General features: G+C 41.2%; 1 protein-coding gene across 3 annotated transcripts in view; it reads right to left on the reverse strand.

The window, feature by feature from the left end:
- Positions 1-5,382: 5,382 nt before the first annotated feature.
- KL (klotho) overlaps positions 5,383-22,825 on the reverse strand; it is a 48,086-nt gene continuing 30,643 nt past the window's right edge. The window contains exons 2-6 of one of the 3 annotated variants that reach the window (XR_005628562.1): positions 21,045-21,555; positions 16,217-16,485; positions 12,691-13,807; positions 9,939-10,219; positions 8,952-9,056 (exon numbers count right to left, since the gene is read on the reverse strand). Coding sequence is in view for 2 of the 3 variants with exons in the window: in XM_039718477.1 (XP_039574411.1) it covers positions 8,719-9,056; positions 12,691-13,807; positions 16,217-16,485; positions 21,045-21,555 (2,235 nt within the window). In the remaining variant the exon portion in view is untranslated. Of the gene's footprint in view, positions 9,057-9,938; positions 10,220-12,690; positions 13,808-16,216; positions 16,486-21,044; positions 21,556-22,825 lie in introns of all 3 variants that reach the window. The other 2 variants (XM_039718477.1, XM_039718476.1) reach the window with 2 other exon arrangements.

Genomic DNA, 22,825 nt, shown 5'->3' on the forward strand with positions numbered 1-22,825 from the left:
CCTCCTAACCCAGCCCAGGATACACAGGAGGACACAGCCTTTAAAGCAGGGTAACCATGGCCAGGTGGTCCCAGCTCCAGGTGCAACGGGGAGTCAGTAATGGCCAGCCTGCCAGGGCTTGAGTACACAATGTCCTCTGTCCCCCAGTAAGGACAAAACACCAAGGTGAGAAGTCTTTCCGCTTCTCTTCAGGAAGGCCAGAGCACTAAAATAACCATAAGCCTCTGTCCCGTTTCAGTGACATTTCAGGGCTTTTGATCCTCTCCCAGGGATGAGAATCCTGCAAGACAGAGAGGCTAAAGGCAGTGAACTGCCCTCTGCCTTGAGCAGAGCCTTGAACTGCAGTGTGCAGGTCCTTAGCAGCAGTTTGCAAGGAGACAGGACAAGCTCGTGGCTGTGCTGGAGCTTCAGCAAGAGAATACCTGGTTCTGCAAGAGCAGTTGCATGGAGCTCTGCTGGCAGCCAACTACAGGATTACAGCTTATTTCTTAACCAAAATGCTAAATTCTGCAAAAGACACAAGGGAAAGACAGCCTAAAACTACAGATTCTGCTCTATCTCCTGCTCATAGCAGCTCCAAGACAGACACATGGCCACAAACACAGAGCCAGCATTTACTGCAGGGAGGATTTGCAACAGCTTGCGATTTATGGGAGCAAATTAGCTGCAGGGCCATCTGTCCTTCCCCAGACCACTGGCCTGCTCCTTGCTGGAATGACTGCTGTTCCTTGAGAGGATGTGTATCGAATTACTCACTTTTCTTCTTTTTTTTTTTTTTAAATTAAATAAATGTGGTAACCACAGGTGGTGGAGCAGAGGACAGTAACCCCTCAGCAGCAGCATCTGTGGGCCTGCAGTGCCCCACCACGTGTGTGGGACAGATGCTGGCTGAGGGCAGCCTGACCCCCAGACCCACCCAGGGCCTGCCAGCCCACGTGGCCACCCCACTGCTCCCTGCTAATACCAGCCAGGCTTGCTCTTCGTGGCAGTAGGACATGAGACACCACAGCTGGTCTGGTTTGACAACACACAGTGAGTCCTTCTTTTGCCCCCAGACTCTTGCATTTTAGAGGTAGTCCAAAGCAGGAAGTTTTCATCAACACCAAAACCTCATGCCTGTGCCTCACTGCTGGCCAACCAGCATGAGAAAGGAGCCCACCATGGCCAAAGTGTAGAGCACTCTGGGTTCATGGCTGCTCTGGTGTTTTGCCCAGTGTTTTCTGGTGCCCAGCAGGACAGGAACTCAGAACTGGACCTATGAAGAGAAAGTACAGGATTTTAACACTTTACCTTGGATTTTTCTTTTCCTGAAGAATCACGTTCCTTTTCTCCTGGCCCAGGGAGGAGGGACTACACAAGGGCCTTAGCCAGGCTCCCAGAACTGGGTTCAACCCCATCTGTTGCTTTGCAAAAGAGGCAAAAAAAAAAATTGTTTACGAAAAACTTCCCATTGTTGAGTGGCTGTACTTGGGGATCCCCAGTGAGCAATGGGGCTGCTGGTCAGGAAGGACAAACTCAGCTGCTGCAGATGCATTGATGCAGTACTGGCAGCAATGCTGACATGCAGGACACATCAACAGCTCCCTCTGTGGCCATGGGACACCCAGAACACCATCTCAGAGCCAGTTTTTGTCCCTCTGTCCCGTTTCCTACAAGGCTGGGGAGCCCAAGCCAGCCTGCCCACCACAGTGAGCACCTACTGGATGCTCACCTTTTCCAACAGGGAACCCATCCACCTCATCATGGAGAGAGCCACTACCTTGGGGATGTGTTTTAATTACATCCCTTTCCCAAACACTGAACCATCCCCCATGCACAAGCATCACCTTGGATGGGGTTCACTGCCTGGCCATGCTGATGCCCTGCCTTTTTAACCTATGTTTGTCCTCATGTCCTTCTCTCCACAGCCAAGGAGCTGCCAGGACACTTGTAAAGTGTTGGGCAGTGACATTCATCACACTGCTGAAACCACCAGGACAGCAATAGAAAAGTTTGTGGTTATTATCAATACAAATAAAAATAAAGGTTGCAAATGATGAAAATTAAAAGGGTATCACTGGGTTAAGACAAAATGTTACAATATGGCCTCCTTGGCCTCCCAATATATTTTGCCTTGGGCAACCTTTTCCAGCAATGGCTGGTATTTATCAGCAAAAATATACAGTTATTGCATTTGGGTTTTTCAAATAATTGAGTAATTTAATCTTTTAAGTGCCTCTGAGATCACTTGCTGTAATTAAAGACAGAAGATGAATGACTGAAGTACAAGAGCATTGGAGGACTTTAAAAATGAACATGTCCTTGACTGCATCTCCTGCTCATTTAAGTAACAATGATCCCACACTAATATGACTAAACAGATAAAAGGAGAAAATAATAAGAGCTTGGTTGCATTATTTTTCTTCCAGCCCAATAATAATATATCATCAGCCAGAGGAATGTGCCCATGAATACCAAGCAGGAGCAACCATGTGCTGCCAAGAGCAGGACCCCCACCACCTCCTGCTGTGAGGTGCAAGGAAAGGTAATATCCGCTCACGGATCCCGCAGCAATGTGGCAAATAAATGAATTACAAATGTCTATAAAATTCACAAACTTGCATCAGAATTGGACTTAAAAGCTCAGCAAGTGCTGGGAGAGGCAGCAGCACCACTGGCAGTTTCCTATATGAGCACTTATTTTCTTAGCTTTTGGAAATAAGACCCATCTAATCCTAGTGGAGAGGGAGTGGCAGAAGGGTTGCTGCAAAGTGAAAACTATCAACAAAAAAATCTGTAAGGCCTGTAAATGGCATTTTGCCTTCTAAGTAAGCAATACACCTTGACACACCTCTGTCATAGCTTGGTATTTAGCTCCCCATTTCATAGCCCAAGTGTATACAAGTATGTGCCCAAAGGGGGAAGAAGGGGTGATTAGAGAGCTGGAGCTTGTTCTGTCCCATTCTTCACACAGCACTAAGTGCCTGGGCCATGCATGTCCCAGCCTGAAGGAGCAGCAGCCTGGCACCCCTCAAGGCATCCTCCAGGCTGCCCAGAGAGGCTGCAGCCTGCTGGGAAGCCCTCCTCACCTTCTTGCTCCCCTCCCTTTCCTGGCAGGGCACCCTACAGTCTCCAGCTCAACTGCACTATTGCCAGACTACAAAACTTTGTCACCTCGTAAAACTTTACAGTGCAGGTAGTTTATACCATTACACCTCTTGAACTGAACACTCAGCCAATTCACAGTTTCCTCTGGCAGGAGGAAAACCAGATTTCTTGGGTCAGGTGTTGTGTTTGTGCAGCTCTGCTGGTTTACAGAGCTGCCGAGGGCCTTTTACAGAACACTGAATGCAGAAGGCAGTGAGGCACTGACCAGCTCAGTGGCCAGAGCCAAACCACCATTTCAATCAGGATCTCACCAGGACATGGCCTTGGCCCTGCTTTTCCTCCAGGTCCCAGCACATGTCCCACTTGGGAGGTGCTGCTCCAGCTTGGAAATGCACCTCATAAGGCACAGCCCCAAGGGAAGCTCTGGCTTGGAAGCTCCTGAGAACCAAACAGGTGGGAGTGAGAAGTCACTACCAAGGTGCTCTCCTCCCCTGCAAGGACTGATGCCATAAATAAACATCGGGGAGAAATCCACCATACATCCCAGATTACAGGGGAAATGTTAAAACTCACCACTTCCCATTAAAAAACCAAAAAACAGGTGAACATATAAACAAACAAACCAACCAAAAACCCCCAAACACCTAAAGTTTCATGTGATACCCTTAGTAAGGAACTCTTTCCACTAAGAGAAAATAACTAAAGCAGAAACTAATCTCACTCGCTGTGGACTTGCAGCATTTAGAAAACATCACTGCTGTAATTCCCACTGCTTTGCTCAGTGCTGATGACTGACCACCCCTCCTGTACCTCAGACTCCCACGGGTCTCCTAGGACTTGAGCCAGATTTGGATGACCTCAGGAGAGCTGGGATCAGATAATGAGACTTCACCACGTTGTGAGTCATTCTTGTGACAAGAAAAAGGCTTTTGACAGCTAAATTCCTCACATAGGAGGTATATCATTGAAGGAGGAATATCACTGAGGGAGAAATATGGGAAATATGGAAAAAAAAGATTAACAAAGTATATTCAAAGTCCCGTTGTCCATCCCCACAGCAGGAGACATCAGCTCCCAGGATGAGGAGCTTGCACATCTGCTTGTGCCTGTGGCTTTTCTGCCCTATTTCATTAGTATTTTCTCTGGTTCTCTCTGCCTCACTGGTGCTTTTGCTACTCCTTCAGAAACACAGAAAGCATCACAAAATAACAGCCAGAGAAATGTCAGCACCCACAAGTATCCTGGCTGTAGGCTTCTGTTATTTCAACTTTCTGATTTCTTAAAAATCTTAATTTTTCTCAGAACTGCTTGACAGTGGTGTTTCTGTTCAACTCATGAAGCAAAGTAAAAGGCTCTGATACACTGGGCCCTGACACTTTCTTCTCACCTCATTATTCCATTTTTCCAATCCCTTATAAAGGGAGGGCTTAACAAGAAGGGTGGGTTTAACAAGCCTGCACCAGCCATAGCTTTGAGATGGCTCAGGAATGGTGGTTTGGCAATTAATGACTGGCACATCAAAGACAGGAAGAGCTTTCCCTTTTCTTTTCCATGCCTCTTTTTCTTGGCTTTGCTTGAGCAAAAAAGGAACAGGATTGAACTTTCCTTCCCAAAGTTAAAGCCTAACACCTAGAATTGACTTCTTCACCCTGAATAAGAAAATTTTCACCTCAGCAGCCTCTGGAAGTAGAATGAACAGATCGAGTTTTCTAAGTGACTTGAAAGCAACACAAATAATGCAAGGAGAAAAGGGCACATTGTGTGTTTAAACATGTTGAGGCTTGTATGGTCCCTCTTCCCTTCATTGGGTTTGTTCTGTTCTGCTCCCACTTCCCTTAATCTTGACATTTACTTTCCTTAGGATGTTTAACAGTGATGCCACAAACAGACTGCTTCATGCTGAACTATGCTGACAGAATCCCTGAAGCCTGGGAGTAACTCTACTGGAATGGGAGAGTTTTCCAATTTACTGCAGTGTTACTATGGAATAAGCTATTGCACCAAAGCACTCTTAAATTGGTATGGTTACTTCCACAGATTTTCTAAATAGCAACAGTCACTTTAAATAATAATAATAATAAAAAAAACTCAAATAACAAAAACCCTCCAAACTCCTAGATCTGTTGGAAAAACATCTGTTTAGCCACAGGCCCCAGAAATCTCCCACAGAAGTTAGTTATTTCTGTGTCACTGGAAAAACAAACAACACAAACTCCTTGCAGAGTTATCACAATAGCCTCTCCTGAGATGCTCTGTACTTCATGCTGCAGGCGAAGAAACTGGACAGATTAAACAGTAAGATCATGTTACAATTTGTTACATTCAGTATCTTTATTTCACTTCTGCAATTGTTATAAAAACAATGTAACATTCATCCTGTCATTTAGCAAAGACATCCCTCCCACAGTCACTCTGCACAATCTTTTCAAGAAATAAACCAGAAGCTTTGCACACATGTCATAAAAATATTTTGAACAGATATAATGTTTCATCTGGAGCACTGAGTAAACTGGCAACAACATTTCATTCTATAAACACAGCTAAAAATCAAGAAAGCAGTCTACCTAAAAAACTGCAAGTTGAACATGCCGAGCCCTGTTGCTCTTGAGAAAACAAAGCACCAGCCACCACCAAGCCGTCTCTGCAGCCTGAGCAGGGAGCCCCCTCTGCTCCAAGTCCTTGCTGCCGCCTGCATTTCTGCTCAGGATGCACAGATGGGGCTGGGAGCACCAGATCACTGCTCTCAGCTCTCATGTGGGCATCGAAGGCAGCAAGTGCCCCACAGCAGGACCAAAGGAGGTGATTGCCACATCAGTCTGCATAACCACACCTTGGACAGGTACCCCATGCTTGCCTATTCAAGGGCTTCTTTGTTATTACTGAAGAGTGGTTTTTTTTCAAGACAATTGACAGGAAACTTGCACTGCCCCTGATTACATAAAATAAAGCAGATTCCAGAGGAAACCATACCATTATCTCCATCAGAACAGCCCATCATTGTGCAATTCACTGGCCCAGGCAGCTCCACAGGCAGGACACTTGGGAGAAGGCTTTGGCAACCACTGTGCCCTGCTCAAGCCAGCTGTGCTCTGCAGTGATATTTAAAACCTCTTCTGAAGGCAGCTATGCCAAAGGCGATGTTAGCTCCATGGGTCATGGCTCCATGAGTGGATACGATCATACAGCAACAAATCCCACTTTACCTACAAATTAGCTATCCAGCTGGTGCCATCTGCCTGTCAGTGGTTACATATCACCCAGCCTCTCTGGGAAGAGCCTGCCGTGTCTCCTCCGTGCTGGGACTGCTGTTTCACACATTGTGCTGCTCCTGGGCCATTCCACAGCTCCCAGCAGCAGCTGGATGGATGGGAACTGCTCGCAAAGCATCAGGTCAGGCCAATGTCCACCACCACCTGTGCTCTGCTGGATTTCCCTCCTAAGTCCCCTCAAACCCAGGGGTGCAGGTACAACCCAGGTACACCTGGCTCCTCAGAAACATCAGGCCCTGACATTTGGCCAACAGCACAATACACACCACACACGCACACACAGAGGCATACACAACCCACAAGCTGGGCATGACCTGGGTGCAGCTTGTGCTAAATGAATGTTACTTTTTGTTACGTGCTGCAAAGGCATCTGGCAGCTGGCATAACGCATTGCACGGTGATTCACTGCTGTGCCAGGGAAAAGCCATTCCACATTTCATACTCTCAGGGAGAGCTATTTCTTCATAATCCTCAGTGCACCAGGCACCAACGCATAAATATACAGCCGTTTGAAATGTTCTCTTCTACAGCAAGTCCTATTAGTCTATAAATAATTTTTATACATATTTTAATACTCCATCACTTACCCTGAAATGTGCACCTTAATCTCAATATCAAAATATACATAATGGCAAAGAGAGACCCATTAAAGACTAGAACTGGAAGAAAAATATATTAATCATTATGAGAAGACACTATTTTTTTTCTATACATTATTTAAGAAAAAATAGAATCTTAAGTTACAAATTAAAATCATATTTCATATGTAAGTTTTAATATACAGTATAGAATCATAAAGTGTTCAGGCTGAAAAGAGCCCTGGAGGTTATTTAGTTATCTTCTAGTAATCTAGTAGATAAACATCACATTTAATACAACATAATCAGCTTTAGTAGATAAATAATTCTTGATTAACACAGAGCATATTTCTTTTAAAATGTTCTTTCCAGTGAGTGACATTGTTCACATAACAATAAAAATACAATTACAGCTGAAGGCAATGCAGGCCAAGAGTTAGAGAGCAGACAAAATGACCGTACCGCTTTACATAGAGGACACTCTGAATGCAGAAATTCACAAGGCAGACAAAATGACATAGGTTTCTTTCCCATTCTCTCTCTATTTCTACTAGTAAACAATGGTGCTAACATTCTGCTATTTTATCTTGCTGAGAGAATAACAAGAGGCCCTCAGACATCCAGTAATACTTTAGGATAAAATGCTGCCAGGTCAAGTTGCTCAAAGGAGAACCTCCAGCCAACCTGTGAGAGGTTTGGCCCAACAGCTCCACAATCTCAGACCCTGGCAGCAATAAAGTGCTGCACTATTACACCAAAATGCTGGCTTTTAAAGTCTCTGCACTCAACACAAACAGCAGAGACCATCCCTGCTAAGTTACCACAAATTTCCAGCAGGTAGCCAGGCAGCAGCAGTGGCAGCTGAACTCAACCAGCTGTGAGAAGTGCAGAAATGGGATGTCCCAGGTGTGCCATGTCCCTGGGTGCAGGGCAAGAGGCACGGGGTCAGGCACACAGCTTCCTGCCAACTGAGACTGTGAAGAAATCCCAGTTCCTGCTCTTTGCCTTTTTTTTTTACTGAGCAAAACAAAGGGAAGCCCTTTCACCCTTCCCATCTCTTCCCAGTAGATAGCATGACCCCTGCAATCCCTGGATATATCCATCCTGCTTCTTACCCCCCTGAGAATTACACAGTTCCTTTAACTGAAGTTCTCCAGTGGCATCCTGAACTCAGATGTAGTCACAGTACCAGTTACTGATTTACCAAGAGCTCCCAGCAGTACAGACTCATTTCCTCCTGTTCTTCCTCCTGCATCTGCTTTAGGGCAGGGGTTAATCTTTCCCCAGGCACTGCTTTTTGCAATTCTTCTCCATCTTTCTTCTCAGTCATGATCCCTTCTCCAGTTAGGTTCTTGCTCTGGTTAAGAAACATTAATGTCAAACCCTAATTTGGAAAAGTAAATTCTTGTTTCACCCCAGTCTTGGAGAATTTGACATTTAGGCTCTTCCACCACACTATGTTTTCAAAACCTACTTTCACCTGTACAGTTCAGCAAAGGAAATCCAAGAGGGGGAAAGCATCTGCTTAACAAAAGGTCCCAGGGAAAGTTGTGAGACAACTCCAACCACAGGAATCAAAGACTGGTTATAAAGGTACTATAACAGAGAAAATGATTTCTGGAAGCCATATGCAAGCAATAGCTTCTCAATGTCAATATCCTGCAGTATCGAGTGTAAATGCCTTCCTAATGCTGAAGCAATTACAGCATTGTGCATTTTTATTCCAGATTTCCCAAGGGGTTGCAAGAAAAACAACACTGAGTGATGCATTCAGAGGAGAAGCTCTATTTATACCGTCTTTCTACCCTCTTGGAGTAGTAAGTAATGAAGAATATAGTAACAATAAACGCAACAAATACAAAAGAGATAAAGGCTAATAATGATTTTCTCGTTCTGAAGAAGTGGCAATCGGGACATGAGGCAACCTCTTCTGGACACAGTAACTCAGGAGTTTCAGGACCAGGAAAACCATTATTGCCAATTATTTCTCTGTAATGTTTCAGAGAAGGCTTTGGTTCATATTGATTTGCAACGTAGCTGTAGAGACCATACTTAGGAGCAGTCTTGTCATTAAAAGAATAGACAAAATATCCTTGAAGGTTGACATCATCCAAGGTGTAAGCTGCAAAAGAAGACAAAGTGTTGAAGAAATGAATCAATGTCACTTTGCATTCAAGAGCAGTACCATATGTCCATATGTAAAGGAGGGGCAAGGGAATGTCAAATCCACATCTGCACTTCTCTCCAAAATTAGGTAAGGTACATGTACATCTGTGAAGTGTTTCTCATAAGAAATAAGAATCTGTCAGCCACTGCCAGACAGCGTGATCTGTGAGTATCCTGCAATTTATCTCCTTGTGCTTGGCAAACACAGCTGTGAGTGCCTGACAGTGTTTAATGATCAGCATACAGCCTATCATGAAAAGATGGCTCTCTTTGTTACGTATGAAAGGATACAGGTTTTGGGTTTCCTGCCCCTAGTTTTCTGCAGCCTCTGATTGCTCCTTCTCCCTTGCAGGGCACATCCTGATGGGGACAGTCAAGAAACAGAGGATGTCAGGCCGCACTTCTCACTAGCAAAGGCACAGTGACCAGAAAAATCACACAGCCACGCTGAGGTTGTGTACTGGGATATCACCAGTGCAATGGGAAAGTTTATGCAAATCACAGCTCTCTCCTGTTATTAACCCAAGTTTCTGATCCAAGATGACCTATATTGAGAAAATGTCCACAATCCATACTGCTAACTCAGCTACTGGAAGAGGCCCAGCAGCTGCAGTGTTAACCTTGAGCCATCCATCCCACTTGACAAAAAAAATCAATCCAAGGTAGTAAACACAAACTGTAATAGCTTATCTATCAAAATCACTGTTTTAGCAAATTAAAGCAGATGAACACAGGAGGGAATTTTCATATGCTTCTGGAAACAATTCTTTCTGAAGCCACATGCAAGACTTGAACACTTCTAACCTACTTTTCATGTGTAAAATGAAATAATATTTACCTGGCCTTTTACAGAACTGCTGCCCAGGATAATTAGTTGTGTTTGCAGAACTGCAGGTGGATTTAATGGTGTTACATAAATGGTTACTGCTGTTCTTTGTTTTCAAATGGCAAAGATGTACTTAAAGAGAGTAGAAAGCACTTCAAAATACAGCCTCAGTCCAAAAGGTCCTGTACTGTATCCTGGAATCATTTATCTGCAAAAACCTGCTGGCTCCCCTGGAACAATGCAGGTGAGCAATATTACACACACAAAAATTTCCACATGCAGTGCCTGAACAGCTGGAGGAAGAAGGCAGAAGAGGGATTTTAAGGCCAGGGCATACACATACCAATCCCTCTCTACACTGTGACACTGAGGTAAGGACACAAGATTTCTAATTCATCTCAGTTACTGCACAAGGTCTTGCAAAAAAGAAATGCGTGTCTTGGAGAAACCTGAATCAGTCATGATGCCAAGGTTATGCAACAAGAAGATGGATAAAAGTGCAATACTAGAGAAGGAGAAGAAAAAAAATGAAAAGCTGACAGATCAAACACTGTGGAGGAGTGTATGGTGTCTAAAGGGTGAGATGAAGCTTTAGGAAAAGTATTATGGCTAGTTAGCAAAGACATATTTATCCATCACAAAGAAGGTCAAAAGGTAAGAAAATAGATTAAACTGAAAAACACAGGAGCTATTTACAGGCTGGACAGAAGAGGGAGAAAGAAGTGACTGGGGGACAGTGGTACCAGAACAGTACAAAGGGCAAAGCTCAGTAAAAAACAGAGGCGTGTAGGTGTTCTTGCTAATGGGAACTGGGAGAAAAGTCCATATCCACAGACACTTTGAAAACAGAAGTGCCAAAGAGACAAGCAATAGAGAAAAAAAAACAGTTTGAAATTACAAGCCCAAATACAGCCAAAACATTTTTTAAACTATAGATTTATAAAACATGCATCCAGTGCTACAAAATGCTGGAGAATGAACTCTTGAGCACTTAATATTGATGTTCCGTAATAAGCAAAAGAGGTGGAAATTACAGAGGAGGAAGTTAAAGCCAATAGTTAATAAAGTGGACAGGAACTGTCAGACATCCTTCACTACCTATCAAAAGAGTGGAACAGATTATATAAAGCTTGATAAATATAAAATTTAGGCGATAATACATGATTAATGCAAATCAGCTTGGCTTTATGAAAAATAAATCTTATCAAAATAACTTGACTTTTTTGTTTTCTGAGAACAGCAGATCAATAAAAGTAATGATGTTTAAATGTTAAATACTTAGAGCTTCACAAGGCAAATTACTTGGTATTATATGGCATTTGGAACAAGAAAACAGAATGTTATGAGGTCAAGGGAAGCCCATAATAAATTTCAACTAGTCTCAAGTAGAATTAAGAAGTAATAGAACTAGAAGTCTAGAAATGTAATAGAAGGTAAGTAAGTGTCATAGCGTGTATATTTCTACCATGGTCATGGAGCTCGGCTTTTAGCACTAAGTTATTTAATGATCTTAAATATATCAGCAACCTGAAATAAATGTAAAACTTTTTTCTCACAGTGTGCAAGTCACAAAGATTAGAGACATAACTCAGCTAGCATAGCAAGGTTTGCACAAACAAGCAGGAGGCATTTGAACATGACCAAATGTGAAGGGCAAGCAGACCTAGTTTAGAAGAGGCAGTCCTGCTTCAAACAGGGGGAAGGAATCTGTAACTGAATTTAAAATGTCAGTAAATCACCACTTAATCTGTGCAACCAACCTGCTGCTATGGCCAAGAAGGCCAACAGCCTGCTTGCATGTAGAAATGAGAAAGGTAAGAGGTTGTAACAGGAACAGTGGGTCCAGGTGTGGGTTTACACTTCTCATGTGGAATATCAGCATATAGGGGAAAACTTGATAGCTTAGAGCTTTGAAATTATGCTTTATAGCAAGGGACACAAAGAGCTTTATTTGTATTATTTATCAAAGAGATAAATGAGACATAGCTTGTCTTGTGTCTGCAAATATCTACATAGGTAAAATACACATGGAATTGCATAACAAAATTGCTTAAAGCTGAAGCTAAAGCAATTAGTAGTAGAAATGAGATTCATATATATATCTATACACACACTGTGCAGTGCCAAAGATTCTTCATCAGTAAAAATTATCTCATTTGGGTCTTGTGCTTTTCTGAAAAAACAGTATGTGCTGTATGAGAGGATGACTCAAAATGGTTTTTGCCTTATAATTCATGAATCTTTGATACAGAGAAAAGGACTGACTGGTATGTGTTCTCAATAGCAGGAAACAGTCCAGGAAATGGCATAATGAGGTAGACAGCTGAGTTATTATGAAGATCACTGTTGGATAAGATCACTGTTGGATAAGATAGAGAGACAACTGAGGAACAGAACTCATACCCAGCCCTGAGGCACATCAGTGGAGAGACGCAACAAAGCAAAACAACAGCAGAAGTGCAGTAAGATGAAAATCTGACTAAATACATGTGGAGATACTCACGCAACTTCTATTTAAATTTACTGAATCCACAAAAATCTTCTTCTGCTATCTTATGCAGAATATAAACAAGGTCAGTCTTCCTGATGTTTAGTAATAACAATCAATCATAAATCAAGGGAAAAATTACCTGTTACACTGTAGTAACATCTCATTTATGGAGTATTCTACAGAGAACATGTATTATAAAGCTAAGCATACTTTATCACACAGTGTATACTAATAATGGGATTTGTGACATATAAACCATCTGTGGTTCCTTACCTTTTAAAGCTTCATTGATGTAATTCTGTATGTAATACACTCTGAGCTTATCATGCACCATATTCTGGTCATCATCAATCCCATTAGCCATAACATAAATTGGGACATTGCCATACTTTGATTTCACCCACTTGAGCAATTTACGCAGTCCCCAGGGCACTACTGCAGCTCTGCTGGGAGAGTGAAGCCACGTGATGTCACTGATCATTTGAACTTCAAGGTAGTGGTCATATTTTACTGCATCTTCTTTCTCTGAGCCCACAAGGGTAGTAGTGTAGTGACTCAAGGCAAAAAAATCAAATGAGCCCTGTATTAACTTCTTTTCATCTTCTGAGAAGTAAGGCAAGTGGAAATTATACAGGTCAACACTGTTTATTCGGTGAAGCCACGCTCTCATCACCTCTGGATAGTCTCCATTCCCAAAGATGGGCTCTGCAAGCCAGCCAATGTCAAACTCTAAAATTCTGTCAGCAACTTCTTGGTCTTTCCTGGAAAAGGGGCAAGCTGGTTCTATCCAGTCAGCTTGCAAAGCTATAGATATTTTGCCCTTCTGAGATCTCCTGAATTCTTTGTCATAAAGATGCCAAACTTTTGCATGGGCTTTCAACAGGTTGTGCCCTGCTGTGTATGTCAGGTTTTTCACAGACGGTTCATTCATGGTGATCCAAAATTTGACATGGTCCCCAAGACTTGTAAAGCAGAATCTGGCATACTCAACAAAAGCCTGAACAGTTTCTGTGTTTTCCCAAGCTCCATATTTGGCAAGAGAAACTGGAAGCTCTTGATTCTCAATCATAGGTTGCCATAAAGCAACAACAGGAGTTATGTTAACCCTGAGAAGTTCACTAGCAAAACACTGATAGTAATGTACAAGTGTGTGGTTGATTAGAGAAAGGTTACCCAAAGGAAGGATTAAAGACCATTTCAGTGAAAAATGGAAGTGTGTGACATGCATTTCTTGCAGAAGAGAGACTTGGAGCCTGATAGCAGCAAAGTCAACACAGTGACGCTGGCGCTTCGAGGCGTAAACTCCATCCACTTTAATGAGCTTCTTCGTCTGGTGAACATCCCACACATAAACACTAGAGTCAAGGAACTGGGCAGGTGTCGTGTCTACCTAGGAGGAACAGGAAATACACCAGATTCAAGCTGTTTGTTCCAGGTAGGTGGGAACTTCATAACCATCAGACACAGCCTAGTGAAAGAATATCCCGAATCAAAACATTGCATTCAGCACCTCTGATACTGGCATCTTGGGCTCATATGAATGAATGTATTCTCTGTTAACAAGTGATGTCAGAAAAGTACCAAATCTATATATTATTTTCACCCCACTTTCCAAACAAGCTTATGCTAATGGTCATCATGTTTATGTCTTCTCTAAGTTGTTCCAGTTTCCAAAAGAAACAAGGGATTGCTCAGGGATTAGGCACAAAGTCTGCAACAGATATCCAGAGAAGAAGATATTCAGTGAAGACTACAGTAATTTTTAAAATGTTTTTCTTCAAAGATTAAGGAGGGTATACAGAGAGACTGTCTGCTGTAAATTACCCAGTACAGTCAATTTCAAGACCACTCCCTAAATGCATGAGAAGAAATAATTAATACAACATCATTTCTGTGTTCTCTTCTTTTCCTGACTATGATGAAAGATGACTAATGCTCTGCACTTGATTTTTAGCAAAAATTCAGTGGACAAGCAAATTTTTTCCTTCTTGCTGAAGACATCATTTTTTATTAAATTCATACTGAAGTAATTTCCAAGTTATTTCAGCAGGCTGTTGATGTCTGAATCAATTTTTTGTGCCTCTGAGTAAACTCACTCTATGTTACTCCAACAGAAAATGCATTTCCCAGAAGGCTTTAGGGTTTCAGATGTCACAACTGCCTGTGTAACACACAGTAACACAGGACAAGATGAGCTTCTCAGGGTCACTCAGAATTATACTTTCACTTTGTAATGAAAATCACCAGCACAGTAAGGACTAGAAAATGAAAAACTGAACTACTTATAATAATGCACAGTGTGAAATTTCCTCATTCATACCCTGTGTAATTCTTTCTAGATCCAAACCACAGGATAGTGGTACCATGGTCTTTATTTGTCCTTTTCTCTTTCTTTTTAATCTCTGGTGTGTGGCTTCCCCCTGAGTTCTGATTCCTTGTCCTGCCCTCTGTTTGAAAAGCAGGTGTCAGCCTACAACCAGTGTTCAACTTGTAGCTAAGGCTCTGCAGACTCTATAAAAGAAGCTGCTGAAAATCAGTTGCTATTTTCTCCGGAGAGGTCAGTACTGTGCTTGTAGAAGAAAGTAATAAAAAACAGCATGTCTGAGGAAAATTGCTTTTCTGGAGAATTGTCCCTTGTAGATTACTAAAGCATGCATTGCCACTAATACTGTGGGAATGCTGTCAAAACAGTTTTTCCACCATGATGCATCTACAAATCAAACAACCTAAGCCTTACAGCACAAAATGTTTGAATGGCCTTTTGAAACTAAAATATTCAGCTTTGAAGGTTTTGGGGATGGGAGGGATTTTTTAGCTGTTGTAGGCTGACTGACTCCAAAAGCAGCAATCCCATTTCCAGTTCTTAATCTATCTGAGAGCTAGGAGGATGACTTGAATTTTCTTGGAAATCAGTGCATGAGGTAAGAAGGCTGCAGTATTTCTTAAGAGAACAAAGCCAAATCTTACTTTTGGAGTGAGAAAAAACAAACAAGCTCCTCATATGCAAGCCTTAAGAAAGATTCTGCCTTTGTGGAAAATATAAATTAAAAATTCTGGTTTTGGATGAAGCCTTAGCTTTGAATTTACACCTCTTTACTGTGGTTAGAGAAGCTCTGCAACCCAAAATAGCATCCGAAAATTAAAGAGCCCAACAGTTAAAGCAATCATAACTACAGTAGAATTTTTACTCATGTTATAAAGTATTATAATTTGAAAAATTCTTCCAAAGTATCAAATTAGTTGAAATAAAGACTGAGGGCCATGAACTAGCTAGGTTCTATGCAGGGGCACTGCAGGCCCTCATCAGACAAGTATAACATAAAATGAAATAGAAGGAATACAGAAATTTCATTTAAATCTAGTATCGTTCACTTCCTTTTATATAAAATCTCTCTATCTTATGCATAAGATAAAGAAACATGTCACTGGAGTTTTAGGAGTTGTCAGGAACTTTTCTAAAACATGCGTTTTACAGTTTAGCAGATTTAATTGACTCCCCTTTGAAAAGAGCTGACTTCCCATAACTGATCCCTGATATGTTCAGGAAAGACAAGCATCAGACTCCTTTCCATTTCCATACATTTTTCTATAATGTTATTTATAGTGTCTCAATCTGACTGGTTTGCCTTGGTCACACACAGCAAGTCTCATGAAGAATGATAGACACACTGTTTGGCTCAAAAGCCTTGTACCCATCTCCTTTCAGCACTGTGGCAAAGACACCATTCAGCAAATATGTCACGGTGAACTTGTGCAGTGATCTGGCTGGACAGCCTGTCGGCTTTATTATCAGACTCACCTGAATGTAGTTGTCAACAATTCCCCAAGCAAAGCCACAGGGAAAAATACCTTCTATGGGCTGGTTTTCAGGCAAAGGTGGAAAGCCATTTTTTTCTATCAGCTTTTGATAGAACAAGACAGAAGATTTGGGCATCAACTTCTTGTCATGGCTTTGAAAATCAACATAAAACAGTCCACGTCGAATGCTGTACCCCCTATGCCACTCAAAGCCATCCAGGAGGGACCAGACTGTGTAGCCAAACACGTTAACTCCATCATACCGGATAGCTGAGGAAAGAACAAACCCAAATTTAGCACAGTGCTCATTTTTCCTCTGTAGATCACACCCTACCAGCAATGCTTGCAGCATTAGTGTGTAAGAACAATGCAACAGGTCAGATAGTATCTCAGGGCCTTCCTCAAAGCCTATTCAGGAAACATGTTTCACCTGCACTCGGGGAGCTGCCAGATTATGGTAGGAGGCAGCAGAGGTAGCTGGCTTGGCTTTAAAGCAGTGAGATTTAGAAGGAGAAGCCGTGCAGCAGTGGTTTGAGCAGTGCTGCTCATCAGACGTGCCAAACCTCAGCCTCGGAGTAGAGCCTGAGCCATCTGCAGCCCGGGAGACAGTGACTGTCCTGCACTGCCCTCTGCTCTGTTCATGCTGCAGCTCACTCCGGGGTAGCTGTTACTGCAGCAAATAAAAGCTGTACTCATTTTCATCTCCTCCCCCTCCACTCCAAATACATATTGGGAAAAACCTGACAGCATGTTTGGTGTGCACATGGATTTTTATTACTAGAGATTCTAAGTAGAAGTGATAATACAGAAAGATTCTGTTTATTTGGAAATCCTGCCTCTTTACATCTTTTATGGCACAACATTTTCCAGCTCAAATATTTACGGGTTTCTAAAAATATGTGCATGTTCTAGGTCAATTGTTTGACTTCTAAAATCACCACATGCTTTAAAGGTTAATGTCAGGATCTACTGGCATCTGTTGGTTTTACCAGCATTATTATAAGATTCCAAATTATTTTAGCTGTATTAAACACTGAGATTCAGCAAAATGTTCCTGGGCAAGGCTCAGCTCCAGGAAAGCACAAAAGAGTGTGCTAATTCTAATTACATAATTAGACACACCCTAATTCTGCAAGGCATTTAAGCACATTCTTAAGCATTCTTTTGAACTGGTGTTTGGCTCTGTAGCCAGCAAAGTTTATCTTTATTACTCACCATTTTCTGTCAGCCCAAACTGGATACTGACTGAAGATAATATTTACCAGCCTAGTAACACTGAAAGCATTATTTCAGGCAAGCAGACTAACAAGATCCTAATTTCCTGAGGTACATTTACTAACGTACCTCATTACAATCAGTTATGAGGCACCACATGGATTCTTGATTGCAACCTTGTTTGAATAAATTAAAGGAACAATGCAGTTAAATAAGGAACAAATTTGGCCCAGCCTTTGTCAGAGGTCATGAGAAAATGTCTAAGGAAATGGAATATTTCTCCTCCTAAAGGCATCATTCTTTTGTGTTTGGCAAATGTCACTATTTTTCTAACCTCTGCATGCACCCATGATGACATCTGCCATACAGCAGAGTAAAAGCCAGTACAGGTCCACTGTGTGAACCAGTCTCAGTGAAAACTTCTTTGAACAGCATCTCACCCTTCTGTAAGTCATCACTTCACACAGCACTCCCACACTTCCTGAGCATCTTGTAAAAATTCTCCTCAAGTCCTTTTTAAAAATGTATTAAGTGTCACCTAGGAAAGAAGCAACTTGAAAAATGTTTGGAAGTTCCAAGAAGTCTAGAAATCTCAAACACCATATTCCACACAGATTGCATATTATCACAATGAAAATTAATGTATTTTTTCTTTCTTCTCTTCTCTTCTCTTCTCTTCTCCTTTATGTCTGTTGGTGACCAAACAAGGCTGAGTGAAATCCAGACTGTCTTTGCTTCTGAAACTCAGTGGCCTTGTCCATACTACCACTGCAAGTGACTCCTGATCTGAGCAATTCCCCAGAGCACACCCGCAAGTGTAATGCTGTATAGACCAGAACTCTGCCAGAACTGAGTTAAAAATTAAACAGCAGTTCAGCTCATGTCCTGTTTGAATCAATAGTATAGAAGACATGAAAGGAAACATGGCAGACCCATAAGTATCAAATACAGATCTTTAAAACCCTCTGCCCAGCTGCTCTCCAACCCCAGTGCCTGAAGGGGAGGTGTGTGAAGCCCTCAGCCTATGCTTCCATCTGGAAGGTGCCCAAGATCTATATTTCACCTCTGGACATACTTGAGAACAGCCTGGTCCTACCTGCCATGGGTCTGGCTATTCCTTTTCTGGTTAAGATTCTGAATTCAAACCTGGTAACTCCCCAGACCATGACCTGACCTCCACCAGTCAACATGACCCAGAGAAGCCCTTCCAGGCAACATGCTCTGCTTTACAAGGCACAATCCATTTGTTTGTTGCACCAGAGACAGAGAAGGGAAGTGAATATGACCCCAGAGTAAGATCCCCACACACGGGAGAAGATATCTCCAACCAATTAATGGCTCTAATTAATATTTAACAACTTTATATTACAGCTCTATTTACTCTAATCAACCTAAATGGTGCCTGAAAAAAATATAAAATAAAAAATAAAAAAAGCAAGAAATACCAAAAATAGCAAACAGGGCTGTGAATCCCAAATATCCTTTCCCAATGGAAAATTAAAAAATTAATTTAAAAAATGTACAGAGCTTGTCTACAGCATGCAGTATCAGAATGGACACCTACATCAGCACTTCAAGGGAAACCAGGAGCACACTTTTGAGCAAATCTCCCTCATCATGCTTCAGTTAACATCACACAGTGGACTCAGAATGCATGGTCAGGGTTCCTTTGGGGTAAAATTAATCCAGAAATGGGCTTCAGGAATACATACCATGTGGACACCTGGCCCTCAACACCAATTCTTTTTCACTCTACAGGTTTGCTCCAACTGGGCTGCACTTACTTGTTAAAGCAGATACAGACATAAGCAGTTCTGTCTGAACCAGTGCATACACACAGCCAGGCACAGACACTGGCAAGACCTAGCAAGTAGCAAAATCCCAGTTATGCAGCCCCATGTCTAAATTAATCATCCTTGCTTCTCAGCACTACAGTTCCTGTGTCATTTTATTGTCCCTTCACTGGAGTGAATTTCATGGTAAATACCTCAAAAATCTTCATATTACAGTGTTTGACTGCACTGGATAGGCATATCTACATCTCTCCGAGAAAAAGCTTGTGCCTTTATGTTAGGTTTTTAATGCTGTCCAACAACTCTGCTCTCAGCCAGCATGATGCCTTTTTTGGATCTTTCTCAACTAAATTCCCCAAGGCATTGCATACAGAACTTTGGTATTTACATTGGATTTGCAGATTCTAACAGCAGAAGATTTGGGTGCAATACTTTCCATTTTAATGATACCAAAGTCCCTCCTGCAGACCAAGCGTGTCTCTGCTTTCCTTGTTGGTTTTTATTTTTTCTATAAAAGGTTTAGGCAAGTGCCAGTGTCTTCTGACAAGTTTTTAATACTGTTGTTGCTGTTATTATTATTTATTGAGTGATACAATAAATGGAAAGATACTTTGTAAATTGAGATTGCTTCCAGCCAGCCGCGATTAAAAGACAGATCCATGTATGCATTTACAACAATTTAAAATCTAAGCAGAAATAGGGGTAACTGGACTATGACCCCTTCATGAAGATGAGCTCTTCATCTGACTTTATGCAAATTAGCAATACTGTACTTGCAACAGTTAGTTACTGTTTTGCTCAGGTATTTATTCACCTTTTCATTTACTTGCAATAATTAGGTTTCTGGAATAGCAGACTGAACCAATTTGGGAGTCCTCTGCATCTTCATTACTGCTGAGAACAAAATGAAAGCAATTCTTTCTCATTCACCATATGAAAATGGCAATGTAACACAATGTCTATTTCATCTGAACCAATGGATACAATAATACCCTTTAAACCAAGAACAGTAAACTGTAGACAAGTAAATCACTTGATAAATTATAAATTTAAAAATTAAAAAGACAATGAAAGTGGAAATGGGAACCCCAACAGTAGTAGTTATTAGCAACTACTAGGATTGAAAAAATGTTTTTCCAGAAGGAAACAGGAAAACAGCAAATAAGTCTCATTTACAGTGGTGTATTTTCCTTACTGTTTGGAAAAAATAATAGGTTAACAAATTAAATTATTTTGATTATATATCCTCAACCATTCAGTTCTCCTTTAAGCGATGAAAATTCAAATTACTATGATTGATGCCCACAGCTGTACAAATGTAAAATTTGGGCAAGGGCAAGATGCAGAATTAAAAGGTTCCAATATTTAATTTTAAAATGTACTATTTCAGCCTTATGGGTTTTTTCAGGGGAATTTCTATTGCACAGTATTTCTTATATATCTTTCCATATATATATTCTTATGTTTTGTACATATGCATTCAGATAAGGAAAGCAGCTCTTAATATATAACACAGCAAATTCTCCTAAAGCCACTGAGAATGTAGTTTACATGTCTTGCACTTCCTCCTACCAAAGACAGTAGAAATTTTCCTAGTGTCTTCAAAGACAGCAGCATCAAGCTCACCAAATGCTGTGTGCAGATATGAGAGTTCTTCAAGGAAAGAATAAACCCAGGAAAGGGATTTGAACTCTCACCTCATACGTGCTAAGATTTTAATGCTAAAGACTGAAATCAGTTTTCAGCCTGGTGCCTTAACACACCTCTGTGGGCTATACTGCATTATGATTTTTTCAAGCCTGTATTAATAAAAAGTCCTACCTTTTAAAGTTTCCATAATGAACTTTTTGAGATAGTAAATATATTTGGCATCATCTTTCTTGGTGGTACCAGAAACAAACCAGCTGTTCTCCACAATGAATATTTGGGGGTTGTTATATTCACTGTTTATCCAGTAAAGGAGCTGCCTCAGGCTTATTGATTCCAACTGCTGGAATTTCATGTGGGAGTCCAAAAGCTGGAAACTCAGGGTAGCTCCAAAAGAAAGAGCAAAGAAGTCTGCTGTTCCCTTGATATACTTCTTCTCAGCCTCACTGAATTCAGGCAACAGAGATGAGAGGTTGCTCCTCATGCTTTCTGGATAGTCACCATCAATAAATATGGGCTTAGCAAACCAGCCAAGCACAAAATCAAGGGATTTTTGGCATTCTCTTATGTTCTTTTCAGTCATACGCTGGGGTTTTATCCAGTGGGAGCTAAGGGCAATGGACACTTTTCCTCTTTGAGCTGGACGGAAATGGTCATTGTAGAGATGCCAGACCTTAGCGTGGGCCTGTTGAAAAGAAAGGTAATTAATGGACCCAAAATTCCATTTTAAGTAACAGAATTATTCTCAAGTACTGGGGCGCAGTCTTATTAAATCAATAGTTTACAATACCTAAATTACCTCTTAATACCATATTAATACCATGTATCAAACAGAAATTGCTAGTTGGTTGGGGAAAAGAGCACCCCAGTTTTCCACAAAATAGTATTACAGGCACTAAGCACACTTCTGGCTTTATTAACTTATATCATTGACTTCAGACACACTGCCAGTATTTACAAAAATGAAAATGCATTTAACCAAACATGTTTCAAAAAAGGTTTTCATTACAGGAGTATCACTTTATCTGCAGATTCATGGATTTATAAAAAAGAGCCTTAAAATACTGCCCAAAACTCTGAAACAATACAAACAAAAGAAATACCTTTGAACTTAATACTCTTTGAATCAGAACTCACAATATAGGAATACAGAACTACCTATCAGGACTTTGGAAAGCCTGGAGAAAATAAAATTTTTGCAGGTCCTGCAAAATTATTCCAATAATTCTATTAATCTATTAAAATGTACTATTTATACCTAGCATCAGAATTTAAGCACTTGTCTTGGTACAATTTTATCTTTTACTGTAAAACATATTTTGTACAAAATTTTTTTCCTGAGATCCTAAAGAGTCAGTTATAACAATCTCTTGATGTTCCTTTTAAAAGCCAACCATTAAGTTCCTGAAGCCTTGCATTATCTTCAGGCGTTACCTTCAAGCTCTTTAACCACTCTCACTGCTCTCCTCTGATTCTCTTCCAATTTGTCATCATCTGCCTTTCAGCTGCAGAAGCAGAATTGGACATAATATGCCAGTGGCAGTCTTGCGAGCAGTAAAACCAGAGACAATTTACCATACTATTTCTGCTCATGTGGCCACAGAATTACAGCGTGAGCATATGCACATCTAAATGACCATGACTCCAAAGCCCTTCACCATCTAAAACATATCTTTCCTTTGAACCTAGCTTATCAAAGAATGTTGACTGTTCTGTGAATCCATATTCAATGTTTTGTAATCTATACATTAGTAGAAATTGGGTTTTTTTTTCTAGGTCATTGTTAAAAGGTAAAAATATGAGATTTGACAACACAAAGGTGGGAGAGTGGCCAGTACAACAGAGTTCTGTGCAATCCTCCAGAAGAAGCTCAAGAGACTGGAGAGATGCAGAGAAGAACTGCCTGAAGTTCCAGAAAAGCAAATACAGGGTCCTGCACCAAATAACCCTATGTC

Source organism: Passer montanus, unplaced genomic scaffold (genome assembly GCF_014805655.1).
Source record: "Passer montanus isolate IOZ18808 unplaced genomic scaffold, ASM1480565v1 scaffold4, whole genome shotgun sequence".
In the NCBI taxonomy this organism is placed as follows: domain Eukaryota; kingdom Metazoa; phylum Chordata; class Aves; order Passeriformes; family Passeridae; genus Passer; species Passer montanus.